The sequence below is a fragment of the Diadema setosum genome, chromosome 2 (assembly GCF_964275005.1).
Source record: "Diadema setosum chromosome 2, eeDiaSeto1, whole genome shotgun sequence".
Lineage (NCBI taxonomy): Eukaryota > Metazoa > Echinodermata > Echinoidea > Diadematoida > Diadematidae > Diadema > Diadema setosum.
In genome coordinates, this window is record NC_092686.1 from 42,985,487 (window position 1) to 43,013,230 (window position 27,744).

Sequence of the window (27,744 nt, forward strand, 5' to 3'; positions counted from 1 at the left end):
CTTAAAAGAACCAACTCCGATAAAAACTATTTATTTACACATAAATTTAGCATTATAAGGAGAGTACAAGATTAAAGACAATTTTAAAAAATTTACTGTGAGGAATGTTATACAGTCATTGGATTTGTCATGTTCCTTTGGCAACAGCAAGGCAGCAACCAATCAGCAGTGCTCATTTTGCACATCTATTGCCACTTACAGTATAAGAACTTGAACCAAACTTTTTTGAAACCCAACAATGAGCCCCTCATGGATCAATTACTTAGTCAACTTTCTGAAAGTCTATCTTAAGATGCAATGTTGACTATCAATCATATTCTGTGTGTGCGTATGTGACACAACTCTGGTTATCAAATCTACTTAAAAGTATATACATGTACCATTAAAATCTGTCATAATTAACACTAATGTACATTGGTCAAATCTGTATCTTCAAAGAAAATATTTATGATCTTTCTCTGAACGAAAAGTATGATATACAGTGGGATATGTTTCACAAAATAAAAATCAAACCACGTCAGAATTTTGTCAGATTTTACATTGAAGAAAGTTTCTACCCTTTTACCTCTGATTACACATCATCATCATCTGATAGTAAATGTTTATAATAATGTTTCCATCTTAAAACATGTTTGGTACATAAAACATGATAAAACAAAACTAAGTTGGAATGTCTTCCAAATACATATGTATTAAGATTCATCTCATGAGAAAAATGTACAAATCAAGCAGAATACTGGTCCAGAAATGGTATAATGATTTAATACATGTCACTGATTCACTAAAAAAAGCCCCATAAGAACTCCTGATATTCAAAGCCTCCTTGTCTGAAATCATTAATTTCATTCCATCATGACGATTTGAAATTCTTTGCAAGGTGTTGCCCAAAGATTGTCCGGTGCGAATTATGGCATCAGTTCTGTGATGGAATCAAGCTAAGGAAGGGATAAGAATGGGAAGGACAAGGTTAGCAGTAATCTGCATCTGAATTTGAATTTGGATCTCACGCATCAATCATAAACAGCTTGCATCATCCATTTGCCATTCCCCCCCCAAAAAAAAAAAATAAAAAATAAAAAATAAAAAATAATATACAACTGTATACATATATATATATAATAAATACATACATACACGTATGCATGCATATGCCTTATGTTACCATCAATGTAATGAAATGTGTATACTTCCGATAATTAACTTGCTCGGTACATGTATTGTAGTTTTGTATTACAGCTATGTTTAAATGTATTGTAGTAATATAACGCGAGTGAGGGGACTGCACTATACAAGTTCGCTTTTTAGCAGCCCCTCAATTTTCATTTCATCAAGTCCTTAATGAAACAAGACGCATTACATGTTTAACAAGAGTATAGTATCATTTTGATGTTTGTATTGCCTATGTATATTGTTTGGAATAAAACATGAATGAATGAATGAATGAATATATATATATATATATATATATATATATATATATATATACATGTACATCACAAAGAGAGGGAAAACTGATCACAAACAAATAATCAATGGTGAAAACTTTCAGCAAAGAAAATGGGTTTTCATAAGGGTTCAAACCCGAGACCTCTGGATTACTAGACCGGTGCTCTACCGATTGAGCTATTGAAAGCCCTAGTTCAGTGTTCGTCCCAAACCCTTAATTCTCTTTGCTCATGTGGTGAGAAGCTATCATGTGTGTATGTGTGCCACACACACATTAACCTGACATAAACCTCAAGGATGTTAATCAACTTTGGAATAAATGCGAGGGATCACCAAAGCGATGCAGCTTTTGTATATATATAATATATATATATATATATATATGTATATATAATATATATATATGTATATATAATATATATACACAGGGCTCCACACTAACTTTTTGCCCAAAAGTAAAATCTGGTGGCCCAAAGAAAAATCAAGAAAAGCATACAAGAAAAACTAAATCAGTCCTACTTAACATAGAAAAATAAATATCAAGTATTACTGAAGTGATACAGGTACCCATGCTGTAGAAATGTCATATTTAAAATCACTCTGAGTGATCGTTGTTAAGAAAAATTGTCATGTCATGCATACACACTGATGAAAAAATACATTTACATGAAAGACATGTGCACATAATGCAAATGAGTGAATTATAGTGCACCTCCACCAAGGCCCTCAGCATAGGTTAACATTACCTGTTATAAATGCATTTATCCATCATGTCTGGTCAATTTCTGAGCTAATTGTCATAATTTTCTCAAACTCCTTTTGGTAGAATAGTGTGATTACGTGTTTGTCATAGAGTCCTCTATTCATTTCGTAAAAACCCTGTCCATACTCTTCACTTTCAATTCCAATAGCTTTGGAAAGATTCATGCTACTGCTTTGAAAGTCGGCACTAATCATCTACACGTACATAATGTGTTAATGTTGAAGCATGCTCAATTTCAGCTTAATCTGATAATCCCCTTCACTGTTGTTGCTCTAGTGCTTTACAACCCATTTTTTTTTTCATTAATCGCACAGCTAGCACAGCTTAGTAAAGATTATGTGCTTGAATAGACCCTGTAGTTCAGAGCCTCTTTTCTCAAAACACACTTTCCAGAGTGTGTGCTTCCTTTCCAATATAAAGATACGTTAGGAGAGTCCATTTGAATTGAGTCATACATCATTTATAAAGCTTAAAGTTTGTTATGTCAGAATCTGCTCTTCCCTAAAAATCCATGTCTGGCGACTTTTTGTTGGTTTCACAAAACGAACAAAAAGTCGCACGCACTGATTTTGTGTGAGGACTGAAAATAGGTGAAAAGAGTCAATTTGGTCAATCTTGACTTTTTCATATTTTCTGAAAGAGCAAGTCTTCTTTTTCATTATGCTAAAGTTTGGTATCATAAAATGAACAGGAAAGTTTTATTTTTAAGCAGTTTATCTCAAACACTTTTTTTTAGAATAGTGTGATTACATGTGTCTTTAGAATCCCCCTTTCATTTCTTTAAAAAACCCTGCACACACCCTTCACTTTCAACTCTAATAACTTAAGAAAGGATGATGCTACTGCTTTGAAAGTCGGCATTTATCATGGACAGAATGTGTTAATAGAGCATGCCAAATTTCAGTTTAATCTGATAATCCCTCCATTGTGGTTAAACCAGTGGTTTTCATCCTGTTTTTTGTCCCATTCATTGCACAGCTAGCATGGCTTGGTTAGACCCTGCACATAAGAGCCTCTTCTCTTAGTTCACAGTTTTCTAGTGTGTGCTTTCTTTTGAATATTTAAGACAGGTTAGGAGAGCCCATTTGATTTGAGTTATACATCATTTTAAAGCTTGAAGCTTCAGAATCTGCTCTTAACTAAAAATCTATATCTGGCGACTTTTTGTTCGTTTTGTGGTGCAGGGGCACATATTCTCTTTCATGGATATCAACGTTAGATATGAAAGTGTAGAGCACATTAGCATGATGTGACACATAGGGCCTACATATCAAGCTGTACATCATCGCTGGGGTGACAAGACCTTGTATCTGAAATTTTGGTGAATATGACTTTTTTGGATTAATGGTCAAATAATGGATTAAGTGATGTCCTGTCCAAATCCCAATTGTCTTACTCCAAAAATGAAGCCACCACAGCATGTCAAAGGAAAGGCTTTTCTATTAGCTCTAGTGCTTTGGCCACCATGTTTTGGGGCTCTCCTGAACATTTGATATTTCGTAGACATGAGGTCTTGTCGCCCCAGCAACAACATGTACTTGAGCTGCATAGCTTTCCCAAACTGGCAAATTAGAAGACAGGTTACCAACACACACAAACACACAGACACATATTAAGCGTAAAAATGAAAAACAAATAAAAACAAAGACGAAGAAATGGTTACTTTTTTTTAATCACTTTCTCTTGTTATTTCAAAGGCATGACAAAATGGATATTTTGACCAAATCTGATATTATTATCCAACAACTCCAACCTACACACCATCCAGAAGGCTGGTTATTTGTATTACTATAAAAAGCAATGACATATAAAAAATATTGATGGGATACTCTTGGAACAATAATAAATATTGCTGAGTTAGCAATGGTTAGCAAAGTTAGAGATGGTAGGGTTATGGTAATAAAAGGGTGCTTCATAATCACTATCACAACAAAAGCTAAAATGGAAATAAATGATATCAAGCACTGCTGTGTGATACCTCTGAATTGTTATTCTAGGCAGAGATTGCATGAATGAATGAGATGAGGTAACCCAAATCCCAAGATTGCTTCACGTGCAGCCACTCACTAGTTCAGCTGTGTCGTTACAGGTGAATTCATACAGCTGCTTCAAAGTGCCGACTCGGCTGAACAGACCGGCGAATTCCTGAGGGTTAGATTTAGATGGAATGAATAATTTTCTTTAATTCAAGAGTGTTTTTTTCATAGGCTAGCACTTCTACTGAGAAGTAACTTCTGAAAAGATTGTTGCAGATGTCCTGAAACTAGTAATCAATGGAAAGGAAGATCTAGACACAATATTTCTATGTTTTGGTGCTGCATGTCTCTCTTACCGATTTATTGTGTTTTATTTATTTTTTTCTAAATTCTCTCATATTTGAGGCTGCTGTTATTTGTGTATCATTCTTATGCTTGCAGAATATTCAAAAGCCTCTACATTGCTAAACTTTGATATCAGAATCTTGAATTTCCATCAGATTTCAGAAGACTAAAAGGCCTGGTTTTTTTTTCTCTCAAATTGGCATATTTCTTTATCTACAAATTCTTCCCGATAATGTGCATACTTTATCATAAGCTGGGCTACAAAAAGGGTATGCAATGATAACTTTCATACCCACTTACATAAGGTACTACCACTTTTTGGGATTCAGAATGAAGGTAACAAGCTAACTTATCAGCTGCCACATGATAATTTTCCTTCAGAGGTGCATGGCTTCAAGAAATTGACATTATCACATAGCTTTCCAAAGTCAATACATGAACTGCCCCCCCCCCCAAAAAAAAAAAAAAAATGAAAAAAAAAATAAAAATATACAAAATCAGCTTGTAAGTAAACCAAGCAAGTATAAATCTACATGCCTGTCCAATTCTGTCATACTCCACATGCATATCCCTGTCTGTTGGAGAAAATCGGCTGGCAATGTTCCGATAATACTCGCTGATGGTTCTGATGTAGCCAGGAAGATCTTTCACAAAGAGGACACGATTCAGGGAGGAATCCTGCAGTGTGGAAATTGAAACAGAGCGAGGGTTCATCATCAAAACCTTTGGAGAGTTTTGGTGATCAAAATATCCATGTTGACAAATCAATGTCCAGACTTTGGGCAGACCAGTGATTGTCCAGTTGAACACGAATGCATTGGTATTGTTATTTGTCTTCAAGGTGCAAATTTAATCAAAATTTCAGATTGCACATAATTATGCCTTTTCAACACTTAAAACTTGATGCGAGGGTGTATGAAATAGGAGGTATTAGCTATCGGTGAATGATTCTATATATTATGATAATTTGCATTATTTGTTTAAACTCGCCTATCTAACTTTGGCACTATTTTATGCCACATGAAATATCAATATTATGACAACGATGCAGACACCCCTAACTATTTCAAAATCACTTCACAATCAATATTATGACGATGCAAACACCCCTAACTATTTCAAAATCACTTCACACTTGATTGTTCCATTCAAGAGTATAACACTATGAATGCTCAAAATATTCCTCCCCTACTAAGCTGGATTAAAAAAAAAACACAATCTTCCATATTTTTCAAGGGCTCTGTTCTTTGAAATAACCTCAATTTAAAGCATTTAATGATTAAATTAAAACACTATGAATGCTCAAAATATTCCTCCCCTACTAAGCTGGATTAAAAAAAAACACAATCTTCCATATTTTTCAATGGCTCTGTTCTTTGAAATATCCTCAATTTAAAGCATTTAATGATTAAAGTCAATATAAAAGGTTTTATAATGAAATTAAAGAAATGTATAAGAAATTATGTGTACAGGGTATGAGCATGCTCTATTTCCTTCCTCTGTTTTTTGTTTTTTCTGTTTCTTTTCTCCTTAACTGGTATCTTCCATTTAAAAAAATTTCTTGTGAATGTGTTTGATAATTGCCTTTTTTTTTTCAAACATACTGATGAGATAGTTTCCAACAAGCCTCCTTTGCACTTTTTGAGATATCACCATTTGAGACATGGTATGATAACTGTATTTTGAAATTTGTAAATATCAGTATCATGTCTTGAGAAAGAAATAAAATATATTAATCTATTGTTTTCCATCTCCCTTGTAATGGTGCAAACCATCACATACTAAGGTTCACTGTAATTAGCACAGTGGCAATTTCCAAAGTTTGGAAAAATCTTATAGTTGCAGTGACAATTAAAGATAAAATGAAATATAGAGTAGTGTATATTAGCCTCCATTGATTGTAAGTATAAATATGAACATACATGTTCAGATTACAAATTGAACAAATTCACACCTGAACCTTCACCCTTCTGAATAATATCTTTCTTTCATGAACATACATGTAAGGCGTAATTTAATGCTGGAGTTCACTGCTCAAGTTTATACATGTTGCATGGTCAAAAGGAAAAACACAGTGAGACACTAAGTGACAATATCCACTCCACAGACAAATCAAATCGAAAGTTACCATCTTGAAGACAAGTGAGGAAAATATCAAGTACAAAATCAACTTCATCCATGGACAGGTGAAATTTATCTGCCTTAACCCTAATCAGGCTGGGCTTTTTTGGCTATGCTATATCTGGGGGGGGGGGGGGGGGGGGCGGATTCCGCCCCCCCCCCCCCCTTCAGATCTCGCCTGTAGAACGCGCGATTGCGCCGAAAATCGGCACACGCGACGCCCGCGACATATTCTATCAAAATGTATGGTTGCTTTCTCCGAAAAATTTTTCTTATATTTTATATTAATTAATTATTGTAATTTATGCATATAATCAGTTTTGGGCTCTAAATCACTTATTGATGCTCCAATTAAGCTAATTTCTTTTTCTAAATGTTTCTTGTATCATTCTTCTGAGACATAGGATAAAAAAAAATCTGTATCGAAATTAATTTCTTATGTATTTTATTGTTTTTTGAATTTCTTATGTATTTCTTTGTTTTTGACCTTTTGTTTTTGTTTGTTTTTTTGGCCAAAATTTGTAACAGACATTTTTCGAAGCATTATTATGCTAAAATAAATTAATTTCGGCCATTCTAAGTGAAGATATGAATTTTTATGTGAATTAATTGAAAAAACACAATTTGCACTGGATTTGTACACAAAATCATGTTTTGGAGCAATTTTGGGGTTGACAAATTTTTTTCGAACGGGCGTCGCGTCAAAACGGTACGCGCGGGCGCAACAATTTGGGTCTCAAAAGTTGCGCGATACTTGAAAGAAAAAAGTCATGAAACATCGCGGCGGGAGCTTATCGCGTTGCGAAGATATTGCGCGAAACGTCGAGGGGGGCGGATTCCGCCCCCCCCCCCCAGCCTGATTAGGGTTAACCACTATGTAATTTGCCGTTAGAGATTTCCTTTCTTCTTGGTCAACTGTATGAGAAGTGGTCAGTGCATACCTCTTTCTTCTCAGGGATGACCTTCTTGAAGGCATTGTCCAGCATGTTGGCCAAGACTGAGACACTCTGGTCAGCACAACGAGACTGGCGCATGTCAAACACGTAGGAAGGATGGGTCAAGGTGGTCACCCAGTAGTGTAGAGGAAGGCTTTGGGGAGGGGGGGGATGATTCGACAAATAGATAACAATATAATAATGACAGTGAATCAACCACTATAATGCATTGGTCAGCACAGCATTACAAAAGAGTGGTATTTCAATTTGCATTAACCCATTCAATTCAATTCAATTCATTAATCTCATAAAAGCAATACAGCCAATATTTTGTACAATAGTCAAATGTCAAGGAAACCACGAAAAAGCCAGTGGCTTGAAGATTGTGATACCCTATTGAGGACGAGTCCGGAGTATACTCGGACAGGTGTCTATTAAAGGGAAATGCGTGTTGTAGCAAAATCAGTCTGTCCTCAACGGGTTGATTTCATGAAGATCAAAATACTTGTATGTTGTGTGTATGCATGTGTATACATATGGGTGAGAATTTTGAACGATGTACAATTGCCAATTTTCGCACCTTATGACATTCTTTCCCTTAGAACACGCCAGGATGATCTAAGAAACCAGATTTTTTCATGTCATCTCAAAGATTGGTAAATTTCCTTTCAGGAAATATATGGTTTGGTTGACTTTTGCCTGATATTTTTCATTTGACAAGGACTTAAAGCGTAAAAATACGGTAGAAACGCCATTTTCACAATAATTTTTGTTTTTTCAATCTAATGACGTGCATATTTAAGCGTACGTGGCATCTAATATCTGACCATGTTCTGGATCTGACATATCATGGGTATGAACCACAAAATTATATGAACTTTATGAGCACGTATAAAATCACAGAGAACAATTGAAATATCAAAGTCCCAAACAGATGAACGTCCATGATGCTTTCATTTCTATCGCTGCTGCAAATTCTACTTTGTTGTTCCAACTGTAATGTATACGAAAATTTGGTGTTCCACCTAATAAACATATCCTGCAAAAATTGTACGTCTGCTGGCTGTACATGGGACGTTATATTCTTTTATGCAAAATTATACTCAGTTTTGTCACGGACGTGCTTCCGCTATTTTCTAATAAAGATCGTATCCCATGAAACGTTATTGGCGATATTGTTCTGAGTCGTAATCAACTAAGATCTAGCCACACGATAATATGTTTGTTTTGAGTTTCTGTCCATCCTTTGTCAAATAGGAACCGAAATTATATTTTTAGGCGAACCTCCGATAAAAAAAGAACGTCCGTGATGATTAAAACGTTTTCGAGTGGGACACCATCTTGCTTTGATGACGAAGGTGCATTTTACCTTTGGCTCTCTAGCCGAGGAGCTGCATGTTATTTTTGGAGCGGACTGAGGCTTGTCCGCAGTTTTTGGACCATGCAATTCACCGAAAACCAAGCAAATAATTAATATTTTCTCTGAAAATTCATCTCCTGATCCCCCTCTGAGCAATACATATGTTGTAAGGATGTCAAATTTCTTATAATTTGCATTGACAATACCTTTTCAAATTTTTGAAAGAGTTAGGAAGGCTAGGTACTTTCTGTCGATTAGTTATCCGTCCTGGAACATGACCCTATCAGTAGAACGAACGTCCGTGACAATTCCAGCGAACGTCCGTGACGTATGCAATCCCTCCGATAGGGATAACTAGTCCCGAAAGTGTCCTGTATTCTTTAAAACTTTTAGCTCCAATAGCCACAAATAAAGTTTTACAAAGTAAACAATGAGTTTAGAGCAGTAGTTTCAGAATTTTCAAGGCGTTATGTGATCATGATGAACAAACAGTTGAAAATTTACCCACAATTTTACGCTTGTTTCCCTCTAATTATACAAAAACAGTTAAACACTGAAAACAAAGTTATAGGAAAATGGAATTTTGCATAATCTGTAATTTCTACGCTTTTAAATTTCTTTCTAATGAGGATCTGGAGACAATTTGTACTGTTACAGGTTCTGAAAGTTTCGCTCACAGATGTTCTGTCCGAGAAAGGAAATTTCTGATAATTACAAATATATCACTGCACATAAAGTTAATGTTAGTTGAAAATATTACCAAATCACCGAGCCGCTCATACCCAAAAGTGAATAATGTTCATCACTCAATTTACTTGTAATAACAAAAGGAAATTCTTATTTTTCTCTTCATGACGATTTTTCTCTCATTCCCTCAATAGCCTGGACATGCTGCGACCAAACAGAAAACAGAAACAAAACAAAACAAACCCAAACAAATCCGAAAAGTGCTACGTAATCACATGCAGGATAATGACGGAAGAAGTCTGTAATGGGCATGTGTTGAATAAAACATGGAAAAGTTTCAATAGGACGTGGAAGCAGTTGAATGAAAATGACTGAGAAACAGAGAAGGGATCGAGCTCCAACACACAGAGAAAAGAATTGCCAGTGCGATCCCGTTGTACCAAATTCCTCTGGAGAAGTTTTTGTTTGTTTGTTTATGTTTTTTATTCATCGAAATGCCGTCACAAGCGAACAAAAATGATGCAGTATACAATTATTGTCTGATGAAAACAAACTAATCCTCCGCTTATCATCACATGGTGTTGTTTTATACTCATCAATGAAAAGCAATGTTCATTTGTAATTCTTTCCCAGATTTTTTTTTTTTCATTTTACATTTTAGAGACAGAGAGATCGTCAATTTGTTTGTGCTTACTTTGAAAACACATGTTAAAAAAAGTAATGATTAAGAATAGGTTTAAGGTTGCACTTTGATACGTTCACTCTTCCTAAGATTCGTTACTCCGATATCCAAAGGTTTGTTATTCCGAAAATGAAAAAAAAAAAAAGTTTGTAGTTAATTAAGGAGGTTTGTTATTAAAAATTTTCTTATTCCGAAAGTTTGTTAGTCCGAAAAATAAATATTAAGGATCATTATTTTTAGGTCCGTTCTTCTAAAAGTGGAAAGGGCCTGATATTCGTTTACGTGAAAACGGTTATTAGTAGGTTTTGAAATTTGGAGGATTTTAGTTGTTAACTTGTTTCTCCACATTTGGATAAGCGAACATGATTTTTCATGTTCCAATTAATAGACCTTTCGATTAACCTTTGGAGATTCCTATCATTTACTGAATAAAAAAGCTTCATAATTATACGAACTCTATCAATTTTCGTATTGAAAAACTGTATGAATAACGAGCCTCCGAAGTGACGCTCTACAAAATGTTTGTTATAACGAACCATATTGTATAATATTGAAGTCACAAACATCCATCCAAGTTATATGGACTTATTGTGTCTTGTTATGATGAAACTTCGCAGTATCGAACCTATCATCATTTCTGACTAATGTAATAATACAAAAGTTCCTCGGTAACAGTGTGTAACACAAGGAGCAAACATAGAGGGATTTCTTCCCAACGTATTCGTTTGCCCTCCCCAGCTAAACTTCGTATTTCTATCAACGGAGCACATTTCTGTTGTCTTTCTAGGTTAATTCTTTGTCATAATTTCAGCTGTGACCATGTTCGTTATAAGCAAATTTTGTATTGAGACTTTAGATAACAAATTTAGGACCTGAATCTTTACTTCATGATAACGAAATTTTGATAAATATATTCGTTCTCAAGGGTGGACTACGTCACTGTGATTACACGTACGTTTGTACGTTTATTTACGAGAGATGGAAAAATTGTTTTCTTTGATTCCTCAGTATGAGAAGATAAACAAGCTAATATAATTGAGAATTGGTAATATCTATTCAGGATTTTGCAGAGGAGTTTGTTCTCGACATGAAATTGCTGTCTGTTGTGAGTAGAATGCGTTTCTAACTCAAGAGAGCTGCATCTTGTTTGCTCCGAACGTCCGTGAGCTACATGCAAACCTCCGTGATGAAAACTATGCTATGTTTGTTGGGTTATAGAGACTGCCTAGATCAGAAACATCTTAAAAAGGTATGTTATTATTTGGGAGTGAGTATTAAAGTATGGGACAGTGAAATAAGAGGTCAACATATTGAGTTTCTGGAAAATGTGCGTAAAGTGGAGAAAGTGTTTAGCGGAAGAGCAATATTTCAACAGAAACGACGAATTTTATTAAATCATCAGTTGTCTACCATTACATACAGGTTAAGGGTACAAGCTTAATATTCTGCATGCACGTACACATGTCCCTCAAGATATTTCGTTAGGATTTTGAGCTGAATCAGATCTTTGCAAACTATGTTAAATGGTATTCAAGTGTATGTGCAGTACTATTCCTCACGGACGTTCGCTGCTCTGAACATGGTAAACTTCAGCAGTGAATAAAAACTTGTTCCTAGTCTTGGAAAATCCTAGTATAATTGGGTTCATATAAAGCTTGAGTTATACTCTTTCAGGTAAGATGAATAATTTGGAGAATTTCCTACTTTTTAAATTTTTACCTTGTTTTGGCTCAATTGTACATCGTTCAAAATTCTGACCCATATACATGTACATGCAGGTATGGTAATTTTACAGTCATATATTCAACATTTAATTCTTTTAGCTTTACTTCAGTCAGATAATTTTCAAAGGTTGTTGTTGTTGTTTTATAGAAAGAAAAAAAATTTTTAAAAGGCATCTTAACCCGTTCCATACTGAATTCCCCATAGACTTACACAGGCCACCAGTTTCCCGTTTGGAACAGGTTAATTGCAAGATCTGTCTGATGGAAAAGGGGAATTTTGAGATTCTCACCTGTTGCTCTTCCACGCCTCAGCACATTCTCCAACTTTCTCATTCCCACCACAATACTGAGCAGCCATGTCGTCAAAGAAGTCAAACAGGTATTTGATAGTGACCGGCGTCTCCTCAGGTTTATTCAAGATGGTGGACAGGAAGCTGTTCAAGAAGGGCTCAATTGTTTTCTGTACCAAATTGTGTAACAGCCAATTAAATCTCTAATTTAGTAACCATTGATAGTGAACAAGGGCATGACCAAAAACCAAACAAAAAACAAAACAAAAACAAACACACACGCACAAAGATTGTCATTTATATATTTATTTTATTTTCCAGATTCCAATCAAAAATTTGAGCAAGGCAGTATGTCAAACTTTTCTGTAGTACTGAACAGTTAAAAGATCCGAATGTGCATGATTTATGCATTAAAATAACATGAAATTTTCTTAGATAACTGTGCTTTCATGTTTGGGAAATAAAGCTATCAAAGAGATTTCTGATAAGTATCCAAAACATTAAATTGCTCAGAAATATCCCCTGACATTGATATTAGTATTTACCTTTTCGATATAAAAAGAGTTTCACTTGATAATGTAATTCACAAAAATAGAAAGTGATTGAGTTGGTTTACTAGTAAGTAATGAGAGCAAGGAACATTTCCCATCATGATCATATGTACCTTGGTAACCAAGAGATGGGGAGCAGAGAATTCCTTGTCCAGCTTGGTCCTGGACTGAGGGGCATCTGTGTTCATCTGCTCCTCTGGAACCTTTTACAAAAGACAATTAACAAATCTGAAGTTTTATTCCAGCTCAATCACCAAAACAAAACAAACAAGGAATAGTAGAAATTACACGGTGCGTAATATATGTCCCCGCCGGAAGTAGCATTTTGTAGCAAAATGTACAATATAGGTCAAAAATCAAGGTCAAAGGTCAAAGAAGTCAAAGGTCAAAATTCTGTGTAGAAGTTTTGAAGCCCTCACCTAGTGCCATCACATAAAGCAAACGGAATCGAAATCGGGTTAGAAATGGCGAAGGAGTAGCATTTTGTACCCAATGTACAATATTGGACAAAAATCAAGGTCAAAGGTCAAAGAAGTCAAAGGTCAAAATTCTGTGTAAAAATTTTGAAGCCCTCACCTAGTGCCATCACATAAAGCAAACGGAATCGAAATCGGGTTAGAAATGGCGAAGGAGTAGCATTTTGTAGCCAATGTACAATGTAGGTCAAAAATCAAGGTCAAAGGTCAAAGAAGTCAAAGGTCAAAATTCCGTGTAGAAGTTTTGAAGCCCTCACCTAGTGCCATCACATAAAGTACACGGAATCGAAATCGGGTTAGAAATGGCAAAGGAGTAGCATTTTGTAGCCAATGTACAATATAGGTCAAAAATCAAGGTCAAAGGTCAAAGAAGTCAAAGGTCAAAATTCTGTGTAGAAGTTTTGAAGCCCTCACCTAGTGCCATCACATAAAGCAAATGGAATCGAAATCGGGTAAGAAATGGCGAAGGAGTAGCATTTTGTAGCAAAATGTACAATATAGGTCAAAGGTCAAGGTCAAAGGTCACAACTGAAATTCTGTGTAGATGTTTCAAAGCTCCCATGTAGTGCTATCATATAAAGCAAACAGAATCAAAATTGGCTCATGAATGACAGAGAAGTAGCAAATTGAAGATTTTGATCACACACGGACGCACACAGAGACACACGGACGCACGGACACACGGACACACACACGTACGGAGCCCGTTTCATAGTCCCCTGCTCGAACTCGTTCGGCGGGGACAAAAATACATGACCATTGTATTCTATACAGTGTTACAAGGTATCCATCTAGATATAAAATGATATTCACCATCAAAAATTTCCACAAAATGAAGTAAGAGCCAGATGAGGTTTCCAGACACCCATGTGACATTCCTATACGCCATTGTTAGATCATGTAGTATGTTGTAAATGGTCTCCAATGGCAGGGCTCAATGTTTACTTTTTAGTCTAGTGGCCTGTTTTGGGCCACTCAAATCTGTAAAATTGATTTAAAATCTTAGTGGCCCCAACAATGAAACATAAAAATGCAATTTGAATCTCAGTTGCCCCAGTGGGCCACTTACAGTTACCTCCTAGGATATTTGGTGGCCCAACATCAATCCTTAGTGACTCCTGCTGGGCCACCACTTAAAGTCCAGCTCTGTCTATATACATAGATTCTTATTAATCTGAAAACAAGCTACCACCTATTGTAATGTAAAGCAAGATACTAAAATGATGTTGATGAGTTAAAGTGTTATCATTGCCGCTTTTTAATGCATTAATTACATTTTAAAACATTTCTTTTTCCTTATCCTTGTCATCTTATCATTTTCTTTATTTAAATAAATAATTATTGCAGTTGACATTATTGGTTATACAGAATCACTTACTAGATGCCACAAGCGATAGCCTCCTTCACGTGTCTGAATCTTGGTGTAGTCCCTAATCCGCGCATCATTTTGTCCCTGGCCATCATCTAAGAATAGAAGAAACAAAAAGTTCATATCCTCACCACCTCCTTCCTTCCTTGGCAAATCAAGCTTGCTTTAAAGTCTAACAAAGTCGACACCTATCTTCAAATTTCTAAGTTTGATATCTCTCACATTATGACAAATTCTACGCTTTGCAATGATACCGCATACATCAAACTGCAGAAAAAACAGAGAAGTCTCGATCACCATGAAATCATTTTACATGATTTTTAGGAAATCAGCCTTGAAATTCAGGTGCAGTAAATTTTGCTGAATACTAGGTATTCAAACACAGTACAGTGCACTCCCGTTATAACGAACACGGTTATAACGAAATTTCGTTATAACGAAGTAAATCTTCTGGTCCTAAAATAATCACCATAAAAGTCTATGGTAAAAGATTCGCTTATAACGAACACGGTTATAGCGAAATTTCCGTTATAACGAAGTCTTTTCCGAGCGCCATAGACAAAGAAAAACAAAAGAAATGTGCTCCGTTATAACGAAATGCGAATTGCTTTCGAAAATTCGTAGCAGAACAAGCATTTATACATAGCTTCTCTGCATGGGTGAACGCTTCACACCACTGTGTGTTCGCTCTTTGTGTCACGCACAGTTTCTGAGAGGAACTTGCATTATTGTGATACAGTTATCCCATCACATTTCACATAGCTTTCCAGTGTATGATGAGTATTCAGCAAACATAATATGATATATATACGTGGTTTTCTTGTTTTCGTTGTTCGGTTATAACGAAATTTCGTTATAACGAAAGAAAACTGCCGGTCCCGAGCATTTCGTTATAACGGGAGTGCACTGTACATTAAAATAAATACTCATCTCTATAAAATTTCTAATCTATCATGTGTTTTAGTCATATTCCGTTTGCTTTACAATCAATCATGCATGAAGGCCTAAATCACACCTTTCCAGCTACATGGAATTGTGACAAAAGCCTTCTAGCATGCAGCATAGTGACTTGTACAATCTTCAATGATCACAAATAATTCAAGCATTCACACTTTCGATATCAAACAACAACTGCAATGAAGTAGCCCAATGGCAAACTTCTACTGGTCACTTGCTATCTGTGTAATTTTGTATGTAACTTTATTTCTACTCAAGCAAGGAATTACAATAAATATCTAGTATATATTTCTAAATGTGTGCACACAATTTAAAACACTGAATTGACTGAATTGAGTGGTCATTTGTTCAAGATATTAAACATTTATCAATGACATTGATCTCGAGATCTTGAGAGTCTTTAAATTGTACAACTATAAACAGTAAGATATTTAGCAAGCAGTCTAATTTTTTGTGAACAGGGATTTCCCATCAATTTTGCAAGTGGTTGAATTTGTCATCATTGAGGACAGAAACGGATGGTGAAATTGGCATCATTCACACATTTTCAGGCAGCAAAATTAATGATCCTGCATTGAAAACTAAAATGCTGTGAAATTATGAAAAAGCATCCCGACTTCGAGAATTGCTGAAACTTGGATATATATTCCTATAATAATTCCAAGATCATTCGAGTGAAGAAAGTACTTACACTAATGAAGGAAAAAGCAGGATTTGGATATACAAAACTGTATAATCAATTATCTTGTATACCGGTATGTACTGTGTGCTGTGAACCAGAATTTCCACAAGCATTTACAACTGTGTCAGGATCAGAGCTACATTGTTTATTCGCAGGTTGTCAATTTCATGAATAACAACTAACTTGCAAAATTTGTGAAAATATCTGAAAAAGATATGGCATATACAGTACACTTATGAGCACAAATATGATACATGTACATGTATTAACTACTCAATTAGCTAAAAGGTAAGGCTAAAACTCACAGATATGAAACATGAGGGTATCCACTGACACTGGCTGGTAGTTTCCACTCCGGTTTTCAATGGAAGCAACTTTTTCAATCAATGCCACACGGTTGTTATCAGTTACCTACCATAGATTGGAACAACATACACTCCATTGTATTCTTTCAGTCAACATAACTAGACTTCATTCACATAATCCGATTATGTTGCCAAGGGATCAATGTGTATTAAAGTTACCACTTGATTGAAATTCATGATTATAATACCTTCTACGCTGAATAATTTTAGCAATTGTATAGTTCTATTCTTCCCAATTTCACGCTCTGTCCATTAAAATTGAAGTGCTGATAATTTGCATATTTCATGACTTTTGAAGAGCACTGTCAAAAAATAATACTGGAGGATGGTACATGTACATGTGTTGAGTACTGTACAGTGTGATGTAATTCAGATACATTAACCCTAAAAAGACTGGGCTATTTTGGTAGCTCGAAAGACTGGGGGGGGGGGGGGGCCTAAAGGGCCCCCCCTTAAGATCTCGGCCGTGGATCGCGCGATCGCCGCGGAAATTTGCACAATGGTAGTGTGCGATGTAATCTACAAGATCGTATACATTGTATCTAAATTTTCCACAATAGTCTTCTTTTATTTTATTTTGAGTAATTATTCTAATTTATGCGAGTTTGATCTAAATCAGTAAATAAAGCTCCAAAAGTGCTCATTTTTGGTCTAATTATTCTTTATGGCATTCTTAGCAAATGCAAATGTATGAAAAAAAAAATCGGTATTAAAATTAGTTTCTTATTTATTTTATTGTTTTATGAATTTCTTATGTATTTCCTTGTTTTTTCGACCTTTTGTTTTCGTTTGTGGCAGACACTTTTTGAAGCATAATACTCCTAAAACAAATCAATTTTAGCCATTGAGAGTAAAAATAAGCATATTTATATGAACCATGCTAAAAAACTCAATTTGCATTGACTTTGTACACAAAATCACATTTTTGAGCCATTTTCTGCCTCACGTGCATATACAAAAAGTCATGTAACTTCAGAACCGTACCCCCAGGCGTCACAAATTTGGTGTCAAAATGTGCAGAAAACTTGAAAGAAAAAAGTCATAGAGCACCGCGGCATTGCGTGTTGCAGAGTAATCGCGCGAAATGTCGAGGGGGGGGGCGCCTTTTAGGCCCCCCCCCCAGTCTTTTTAGGGTTAAGCCGTTGAGAACGGGCTGATTATACTACAACAGGCATTTCTCATAGACACTTGCCCGAGTATACTTGGGACTCGTTCTTGACAGGTTAAAGGGCGAGTATAAAGTGTTTTTTCTTTCCAAACAGATCAATTTCAAAATATAATCAGATCTTATACTAGTACATGTATGTGATTTTATAAAGGTCTCTGCAGGTGATAACCTATGGGCATCTACACGTACTAGAGCCTTGCCTGAGTTTAGCAGCAGGTATTCAAAATATATCATTGTTCCTTACACTGGATGCTTTCAAAACAGCTTTAGATAGAGTGCATCTGGCATTCAAATGGCTTCTGACTATGGCTGTTCAGATGAAATATTCATGTTTGCACTTGATCTGCGACTATGAAAGCCTGACAAAATTGACCAACATACATCTTTCACATAATGACAAATCTTGTGTTCAAATGCAAACGGTTTTGAGTAAATCATTATTATACATTGGTAAACACAGCAAAGTGCCCTGGAGTTTAGGCATTTAAAAACTACATGCCTCTATATAGGGATTTATCAAGTCTATGGGGATTTCATGGGGATTTCAAAAATCAGAATGGAACAGGTTTAACACTTAAATTTAGACCTTTCAGTCATATTTCAGTCATAACAGACTTCAAAACATTTTGTAATTTTCTGGGGTTTTGTGAATGTATAATTAACCTTGAGACATACAAACATACGAACATACAAACAATATATTCCAAGTGTTTATAATACGGTATGTGATAACATACCCCCATGGTCTCTATAGTGTTGACCTGGACAGGCTTGCTACTGTCAGCTGGGGTGTTGAAATCATCTTGGTCCCTCAAAAGTCTCTGCTCCCCTCCTGGGTGGTACCACACTTCAAGCAAAATAGGGAAAAGAATATACAGCCTGTATGCTAAAATGACTGATAGAGCTTTTAACTCTTTATGCGCCATGGTGAAAACCCCCTGTGTGCCACGAATATTCTGAGACACGCAGGTATAATCATTCTTTGAGAAAGAATTCTGTTTTTCCAATTTGTATAACTTCTACAAATTTCTATTAAGCTGGACATTATAGTGAGCAAAGTTAAACAGGAATGCCAAACTTTGCTTCCATATACAATGTATAACAATTCTATTTTGAATATTTCTTTTACATTACCAGTTGATACATTACTGTAAAGGCATGACTTTTGCACATAAAATAGTGACAGAAACTTAGAATGTACACGCAAATCTAGTTGGGATCCCCACTTGATAGTCAATCACCAAATAGAATGCAAGCCATATTTGAGAGGAACAAAAGCGCTAGAAACGCTTTGATTGTACCGCGGGATTAGCGATTTATCGATCGGTTTTGTCGGCTTTGTTTGTTGAGCAGAATATGCGAAGTTGGCACGCCGTCGACTGAGCCGGACGTGCGAACGTGGCACATAAAGAGTTAAAGACACACACTGTAGCTGTTTGTTACACTCTCATTGAGTTTAACATACATAGTCACTCATGCTTGGGCATAATGAAATTGGTCATGATTGATTTTATATACACTTCAAGAGGTAGCAGGTTGCTGTTAATATGTTTAACGTCAAGCTTTACTTCAAGCAAATAAAGAAAAATGTTCATGATTCTAAAGTGGAATTTTTCGCACATTTTTTGTACAATTTTTGCACAAGGCAGTGCCAAGTAAAGGCATGTGAATATTTTTACATGCCCTACCTTCCAGAAAGTAATGTCCCGATTCTATGGAATTAAAACCACACGAAATCCATATTACCAAGCCCAGCACGAAAAATTACTCATGCCAAAAAAAGCAACTTGTACAGTAGGAGAAACATACTAGCTGCCTATGTACTTGTACAACATCACATACTCAAATCCATCTCGTGGGCTCTCTTCTGATTGACAACGTGCCGCCTCCGGTACGCCGCATCAAGGATCTTTTGCTTGGCTTGGGTGATACTGTCAACATCCAGGACCTTGACATAGTACTCGTGCTTCCCACTGCTGCCCACCACAGATAGGTTCTGAATGAAAGAAGAGATTACTTGAGCTCAGTTATTCCTGTCAGAAAACTGTGGTTGTATGAACACAGTAATGTCAATAAAAAGTATTGAAATACTGTTCTTGAGGAGTTTACAGGGAAGGTTATCACACAGGCCCGAATATGAAATCTGCAGATGTGTTATGAGGCATAAAGCACCATTGATAGAATCAGGTGAGAAGAAATTGTTCCTTGAATGACATGGTGTTATATTGGTGTATGTTGATATTTCAACTCAGTCAGGTGACTGTGATCACTAGACGAGAGGAATACTCCTTATCTGACACACAGAGGAAGATCTAATATCTACACAAAATTATTACACAATGTACATACCAGAAAATGACAGCCTAAAAGAACATGAGGCAGTAGTAAGTAAGCAAGCAATTCACACTACACATTTCAATCCTCCCTACCTACTATACAATGTAGCTAAATATTAAGTTCTTCTGAAATTTGACAAATCTACTGTGTTTCTTTCACCAGCAATCTGCTTTTTGTTACCCTAAAGCTAAATACTGATTATTTCCATATCAATAGTTCAAAATGATGAAAAGCTGTAGTTATGCATATAACAACTATTTCTGTAGCCTGGCTGACCATCTATATCTTATACTGGCTTTCCTGCTGAGCAGCCTTCTCGAATATTTTGCAGTCACCACTGTAGCAGTCAAGGGTTTAAAGCTTTCAATCTGGCTTGTCTGGCATTACTGGTACACCTCACTCATGCAAAAGAGTCAGCAACAATTATGGACAGACAATTGTCCGTTCCTACCACTTCTTGGAATTCCACATCCTCCTCCAGGAGACAGTCAAAGTTGAGGGAGAAGTAGGACTGCCCTGTGACGATGTCTACCGGTCCTTTCTCACACTGGATCTTGATGGACTGGTACAGCAAGTACAGAGACTGGGCAACGTGTTTCTACAAACATGAAAAATTATGATGGAACTATCTGATTAGAATGACTTTAATGGGGTGCACAGCTCAGGAAAAGATACAAATAAATGCAGCAGTGAAAAATTGTGATTTTTTTCCAATGTATTGCATAACCTGAGTGACTTTATGATTAATATTTCAGCAAAGAGAAAATATGAGTTTAAATTGATGCTTGCTCTGCATGCATTCATAAGGTCACATGGATATGTAAAGTGCAGTGGCGGATCCAGGGGGGAGCGCACCAGGTGCGCACCCCCCTTTCTTTCGTTGAAACAAAAGAAATAAAAAAACAAAATTCGGGGGGGGGGGGTGCACGCGCCCCCCTTCAATTTTGTAAGGGCACCCCCTCTATATGGAATTCCTGGATCTACCCCTGAAAGTGTACAACAATTTTAGAATAATCATTTCAAATCCACTGATGCTTTGATTAGAAAAGATGCATGCAAATCTGAAAGTCATTAAAAATGTAGAGATGATTGACACATGACAAACCTTCAAGAAGCCAAACATGCAGAGAGAAAGCCAATTTGACAAGAGCTTCTCCAATATAGTCTCAGTCCTGTTTGATGCAGAGAAATGATAAGGAAAAATAGGCAAGAAAAATTGTTCACTATGAAAATGCGACAAGAGAAATGTCACCAGTACCAGAAAAGTTATGAACTGGCTGCTGTCCAGCATCTAGTGATACCATGACATTCTAACATAATTATTATTCTTTGACAGCTGCATCACGTCAAACAAAATGTACTACATGTGCATAGTATTATATATCACATTGAAATTCTGTGTGTGGAGAAGAAACATTGCAAGCCGAGACACAGAAATGTATAGTGGAAGAGAATAGAGTACCGATGCTGGAGAGCTTACAACAGAACAAATGACATAACCAAGAGTTTAACCCATTGAGGACTAGTCCTGAGCATACTTGTGCAGGTGTCCATGGGAAATGCATGTTGTAGCAAAATCAGTCCGTCCTCAACAGGTTAAAGTATGGAACTGGTGCAACAGTACTGAATTAATCAGCATAATCTAATTCAATGAATGGAGGAGCATTAGAATTTGTTACAGAAGTTTGTACCACACTTGGGAGCTACCAGTAGAGCCATGACAAACAAAGCCTATTAATGAATACTAAAGGATGTATATATACAGCATCCCTGATGATATCATGTGCATATTTTCCATAATCACAGAACATAGCATAAACATTCATTAGCTCTATAATACCAAACAGATCAAGCCAATAAAAAAAAAAGGAGAAGGTTTAACACCAATTTCAGTTGAATTTCCAAAAACATATGAGCTTCTACTCTAAGAAGCAGGTTTGTTCATCACCTGAGCATAATTGTGCACAAGTCATACCTTCTGAAAAGTGACCTCATGTTACCAGTATCAGCACTGTCTGCAATTTTCTCCTCAAGAAGAGTCAGCAAAATCCTGGCATTTAGAGGTGAGAGATTAATTAGAAAATTAGATATTTGCAGTAATTTTGTGATCATGGGTATAAAGTAAGATGGTAAATTTACAAAAATCGAAGTAAAATGTACTGACTTCATGGAAAATTTATAAAAACTAGGTTTCCTTGTGTCTATTTCAAGTCACACTTCATCAAGCACAAAGTGAAACTATGCAATCAACACGATAACACAGCGCATGCAAGACACGACTACTTGAGCTCTGATATGGATGTACTATAAAATGTTTCAATTACAGTGAAACCCCGTTATAACGAGGTCCGTGGGACCGGCGATATTACCTCGTTATAACCGGTACCTCGTTATAACCGTACGCATCAAAAACAAAGAAAAACATAGGCACGACATCGGAATATACCCATCAATGAAAGAAACTTAAGAACATCCTTTGCGTTGTTATTACACAATTATGGATCATTATTATTGAGATAATAAAGGAAAATTATTTGTGAATTAGACGAAAAAGTAGGGGTTGAAATGAGATAATTCTTTATTGTAATTCTTGTTTGTTAATTTTTCCTAACACCAGCGCAAATAAAGTAAAATACAGGCGTTGTTTACCATAACTTGCGAGGTATTTTTACGCTCACTGTTGGTGCCCAGCGGGAATGCGATGATTTCATGAATCATTTCGGCTGTAATCTTGTACAATATATGATTGTTGCGCTCGAAGGGATTAAAAATGCGTCCTTTATTTTCTTCCGAAAATCTCTTCGCGTTTTGTACATCCGTTCTTGAAAAATATGCGACAGGATTGAATGTGGAAGGTTACGTTGTGATCCTTTTTACGCAAATCTGTACCTCATAGACCATTCTGAAAGAAAGAAAAATCTTCATTGTGAAATGCAGTGTTAAAATTGTGATAATGAACAAAAACAGATCTATTCAAACTAATAAATATGTTTGTTTCTTTTTCTAATTTAGGTTAACATGCGTTATTCAACTATTTTTTTTACGCTACTGTCACCTGGCGAGATCGCGATATATTTCAGAGTAACATACATGCGTTGTTTACCGTTAACTTGAGAGGTATTTTACGCTGTTGGGCCCAGCGGGGAATTCGATAATTTCATGAATCATTTCGGCTGTAATTTTATACAATATATGATCGTTGCGTCCGACGGGATTAAAAATGCGTTCTTTATTTTCTTTCGAAAATCTCTTTGCGTTTTGTACATCCTTGAACTGTTCAATGCGTTTGTTTCTTTTTCCGAACACCGATTAAGTAGGTTAACATGCGTTATTCAACTATTTTTACGCTACTGTCACACGGCGAGATCGCGATGATTTCATTAATCATTTCGGCTTGAATCATACACACTCATATTTGAATTATCATTTGTTAAATGATAATGAACAAATCCAGATCTATTCAAATTAATAAATGCGCTTGTTTCTTTTTCTGAACACTGATTAAGTAGGTTAACATGCGTTATTCAACTATTTTTACGCTACTGTCACCCGACGAGATCGCGATGATTTCATTAATTATTTCGGCTTTAATCATACACACTCATATTTAAATTATCATTTGTTATATGATAATGAACAAATCCAGATCTATTCAAATTAATAAATGCGTTTGTTTCTTTTTCTGAACACCCATAAAGAAGGTTAACATGCGTTATTCAACTATTTTTACGCTACTTTCACCCGACGGGATCGCGATGATTTCATTAATTATTTCGGCTTTAATCATCCACACTCATATTTGCTAAGCAGCAAAAGAACTGGAAGTCGGAATTAAAACTGGAAAGGAAATAATAATGACTTGCACACGCATTCCAATCGTCCATTTTTGGCCACAAGTGTCGCTACATGAAAAGTTTTTGAATGCGTTATCTTTTTTTTTTTTCTCGTTGCGGTGTGGTCTGCCCTAATATCACGCACGCGTATCTCGCGGAAAAGAAAATCGAATGATTATGTTTAATGATTTAGTAGGAACATCGGAAGGCATTCCTGTGTCTTATCGCGTGATTTAGAAGAAAATATGGAAGGAACGGTTCTCTGCAAAACGGAAAAGACGTGGATAGCGTGAATTCGGTTTTCAGTGTTTCGTTTGTCGCGTGTTTGAAAGCGGCAATTTAGTCAAGAAATGGAACCTCGTTATATCCGATCATATTGCTTATGTTTTTCTTTATCATGATGCACCGAAATTGTCCTCGTTATAACCGGAATCTCGTTATAACCGAACTCGTTATAACCGATTCGTTCTGCCATAGGTTTACACGCAAAGGAAAACGGGACCGACGCGATCACCTCGTTATAAGCGGTTCCTCGTTATAACCGAACTCGTTATAACGGGGTTTCACTGTATATATTTTTGGATACCAGCTTAACAGTTATAATGTAGTGGGCAACCCATACATTTTTAAAGTTGTTAGCACATATTTCATACAAGAATTATGCAGACTACAAACTTTGAAATAATGTGATTATACTTTGTCCAACTTCATTTCCACAGCCTTCAATTGACCATCATGGTAAGAAAGCTGACAACCAAATGAATTATGGTTTTCAAAACTTAACAGTTTTGGAGTTGGTGGGTCCTCTGTAACATCTAGAAGGATTTTTCAATCTTGTGGCAAACTAGGAAACAAAGCATTTATGTTATTATGTTGTATGAATTCAAACGAACCGATTCAGCAAATCATATGCTTATTGCTACATTTAGCATGTTCTATATCACTGCCATTATGTAAAATGTGCTTCTTAAAGTCAGAATTAATTTTCTGTACTGATTACAACTTACTTTGTGAAGTACTCAAATTTTCCCTCTGACACAAGAATGACTGTAATCAGTGAGGCAATGTTGACTCTGAAACACAGAGATACACAAAGTAAGAGGCTGACGTTAATGTCACAATCTGAACAAATGAAATCAAAAGCAAACTTATTCAGATAAACAAATCACTGGGATCAGTTAAGACCTTCAAATATTGTTCCCTTTTCTCTTTTCACTAACATATGCTGTGCTATGAAAGTGTCGTAAGGAAAAGATTACATCCATGTGTAAAAGTTATATGGACATGTACATGCATATTCTGATAATATATTTCCATTCCTTCAAATATTTCCTGTAGGCAAAAAATACTGGTAGCTTACATCTACCACTAAAATAACCAGTTGATTTGTTTTTGTTTTGTTTTTTTTTCTCTCTCTCTACAAACTGGCCTGTAAAGTACCATCATATACAAGAAAGCATAAATACATTACATGTGTATACAATGCACAATGTACATTAGCTCCAGTGTGGAAAATAATTGGAGCATACAAAGCATATATGAAGAGTTTGTTTGCAAAAACCGATAAGTCCATTTTTGAAGATTTTGAAGTACGGTCTCTGTCATAAAGTACAAAATAATACCTTTTAAATGATATGTGACCCACAACAACAAAATGGTCCCAAAGTCGCGCACGGTCGAAGCCATGAAAATCGAGTTTGAAGTTAGAGCATCAAAATTGGTCAAAACTTACGATTTTCTGAATTTGACATATTATTAGAGTCTGACATGTCTTCTATCATTTGTCGAAAGTTTGAAGCAAAATGACGAAAGGAAAGACAAAAAAAATAGCGTTTTTCTGGGCCATGTTTTTTGGCGTTTCAACGAAGCAGAAACTGGTTCGAACATTTGGATTGAGCGCCACACATAGGCTCCGCCCCTAACAACGACCAGAGTGATCTCATTGGTCAGTTTGCTGCTTGCCGCTAACCGAAGCGTGAAGCTCGCACACTGCCCAGTCGACTGGTGCCTGCGGGCGGGTTGCGCTATGCCTAGCCGCTTCTCCTGACATCCTGGTCACTGATTGGTCGGTGAGGAGACCGCCGACGCTGTGTTTGAATGAGCATTTCGGGGGTTGCTAGGGCTTAACTTCTATTGTCCGGAGGTGAATACTGACTTGCGTGTCTCTTGATTGTGATTGCGTCGCAAGGAGAACTTTTAGGGCACTTTTCTCGAAACAGTGATTTCCAAGACGTCTTGACATGCTCTCTTTTAAACATCGATATCTCCGCAGCCGATTATTTTTATAAGACGTGTTACATATCAATTTAAAGCAGAAAAATTAGGAAATTGTGTCATGCAATTTTCAAATAATCGACCTCGCCCGACTTTAGGATCATTTTGTTGTAGCGGGTCAGATATATTGGTCACTACATATAAAGGTATATTTTTGAAGTTATGGTCAAAAGAAGCAAAAATTTTCTTATTATTCTCTTTATTTTTCTTGACCTTTAATCGCAAACATCTCCATTTGAGAAATATGGACTTATCGGTTTTTGCAAACAAACTCTTCATATATTGAACAAGACCTGTCTGAAATATCATGCAAATGACTTTATCCTATCCTTTTTTTCACTGACATGTAAGAACTACTTTATACATTGCACAGACTGATACATACAATACATATGAAGAAAAATATTCATATGGAAAAGCTATTAACCTGTCTCTGCGATGTGACCTCCTTTTGTCTTCTAGTTCATGGATGAAGTTGGTCAAGAAGTCTTTATTGCCGAGCTGCCTCGAGAACATTATCATGGCCCTTTCCAGATCAGCATCCAAGTACTGCATTAGTAATAGAATTACCAAAAATTCGCAAAATACTCACTGTTTCATCCAGCGCTGCAGCTATTTCACCTCATTATGTTTTTGTACATAAAACTACAACAAATTCTTGACAGAATTCATGACTTGATGGCTATCTCAGCTGTGTTTGTTTGTTTGTATTATTTTCATAGCAAAAATCAATGTATTCCATACAATAAAGTAAAAGTTTTACAAATAAAGCTCAAGAAAAAATTGAGAAAATACAAAAGGAGGATAGCCCATTATCAGCAGTGACAATGATTGTCACTCCTTGGTCCCATTTCATTAAAAAAAAAAAATTTAAGATAGCAACTCTTGCTAGAAGAGTAACTTCCAATAGCAACAGCCAATCAGGAAGCCCGATTCTTGTCATTACCATGACAATTGCCATTCCAGCAAGAGTTGCTATTATATATTTTTTTTCTTTTGGTTTGTTTTGTTTGTTTGTTTGTTTGTTTTTTTTTTTTTTAAATGAAATGGGGCCCTGGCCTTCTATGAAGAGCAATGAAAGAGTCAGTAACCACAAGGGCAAAGTTATCTTTGAAGAGTTTTGAAAATGCATTTTTGTGACTTTATGAATTGGACTTACTTCGGGATCTGATGTGGCAGGGAGGACATCGAGCCCAGAGAAGAGCATGTTTCGTGTATAGTCCTGGGTGTTGACAAAGGGTATGCCTAGACCTTTGACCTGTTCCTCTACTTCCGACATATCAGCCTGGAGGTCATGGAATGCTGTTCAAAAGATGCATAGTAAAAGATATTAGGTCATTTTCACTCCCGAATACCTCTTTTGAATTATGAAAAATTATGCCATAAAGTTGTATGCTATTTCG

The 27,744-nt window shown here is 36.1% G+C and overlaps 1 protein-coding gene across 1 annotated transcript in view; it reads right to left on the reverse strand.

The window, feature by feature from the left end:
* Positions 1-905: 905 nt before the first annotated feature.
* LOC140245303 (plexin-A4-like) overlaps positions 906-27,744 on the reverse strand; it is a 100,422-nt gene continuing 73,583 nt past the window's right edge. Inside the window, exons 23-38 of the mRNA XM_072324890.1 lie at positions 27,501-27,643; positions 26,769-26,890; positions 25,075-25,140; positions 22,210-22,284; positions 21,340-21,406; positions 20,686-20,832; positions 19,740-19,893; positions 18,635-18,744; positions 16,670-16,775; positions 14,735-14,820; positions 12,994-13,083; positions 12,330-12,499; positions 7,593-7,740; positions 5,068-5,208; positions 4,277-4,354; positions 906-935 (exon numbers count right to left, since the gene is read on the reverse strand). Of these exons, the coding sequence (XP_072180991.1) occupies positions 906-935; positions 4,277-4,354; positions 5,068-5,208; positions 7,593-7,740; positions 12,330-12,499; positions 12,994-13,083; positions 14,735-14,820; positions 16,670-16,775; positions 18,635-18,744; positions 19,740-19,893; positions 20,686-20,832; positions 21,340-21,406; positions 22,210-22,284; positions 25,075-25,140; positions 26,769-26,890; positions 27,501-27,643 (1,733 nt within the window). The remainder of the gene's footprint in view (positions 936-4,276; positions 4,355-5,067; positions 5,209-7,592; positions 7,741-12,329; positions 12,500-12,993; positions 13,084-14,734; positions 14,821-16,669; positions 16,776-18,634; positions 18,745-19,739; positions 19,894-20,685; positions 20,833-21,339; positions 21,407-22,209; positions 22,285-25,074; positions 25,141-26,768; positions 26,891-27,500; positions 27,644-27,744) is intronic.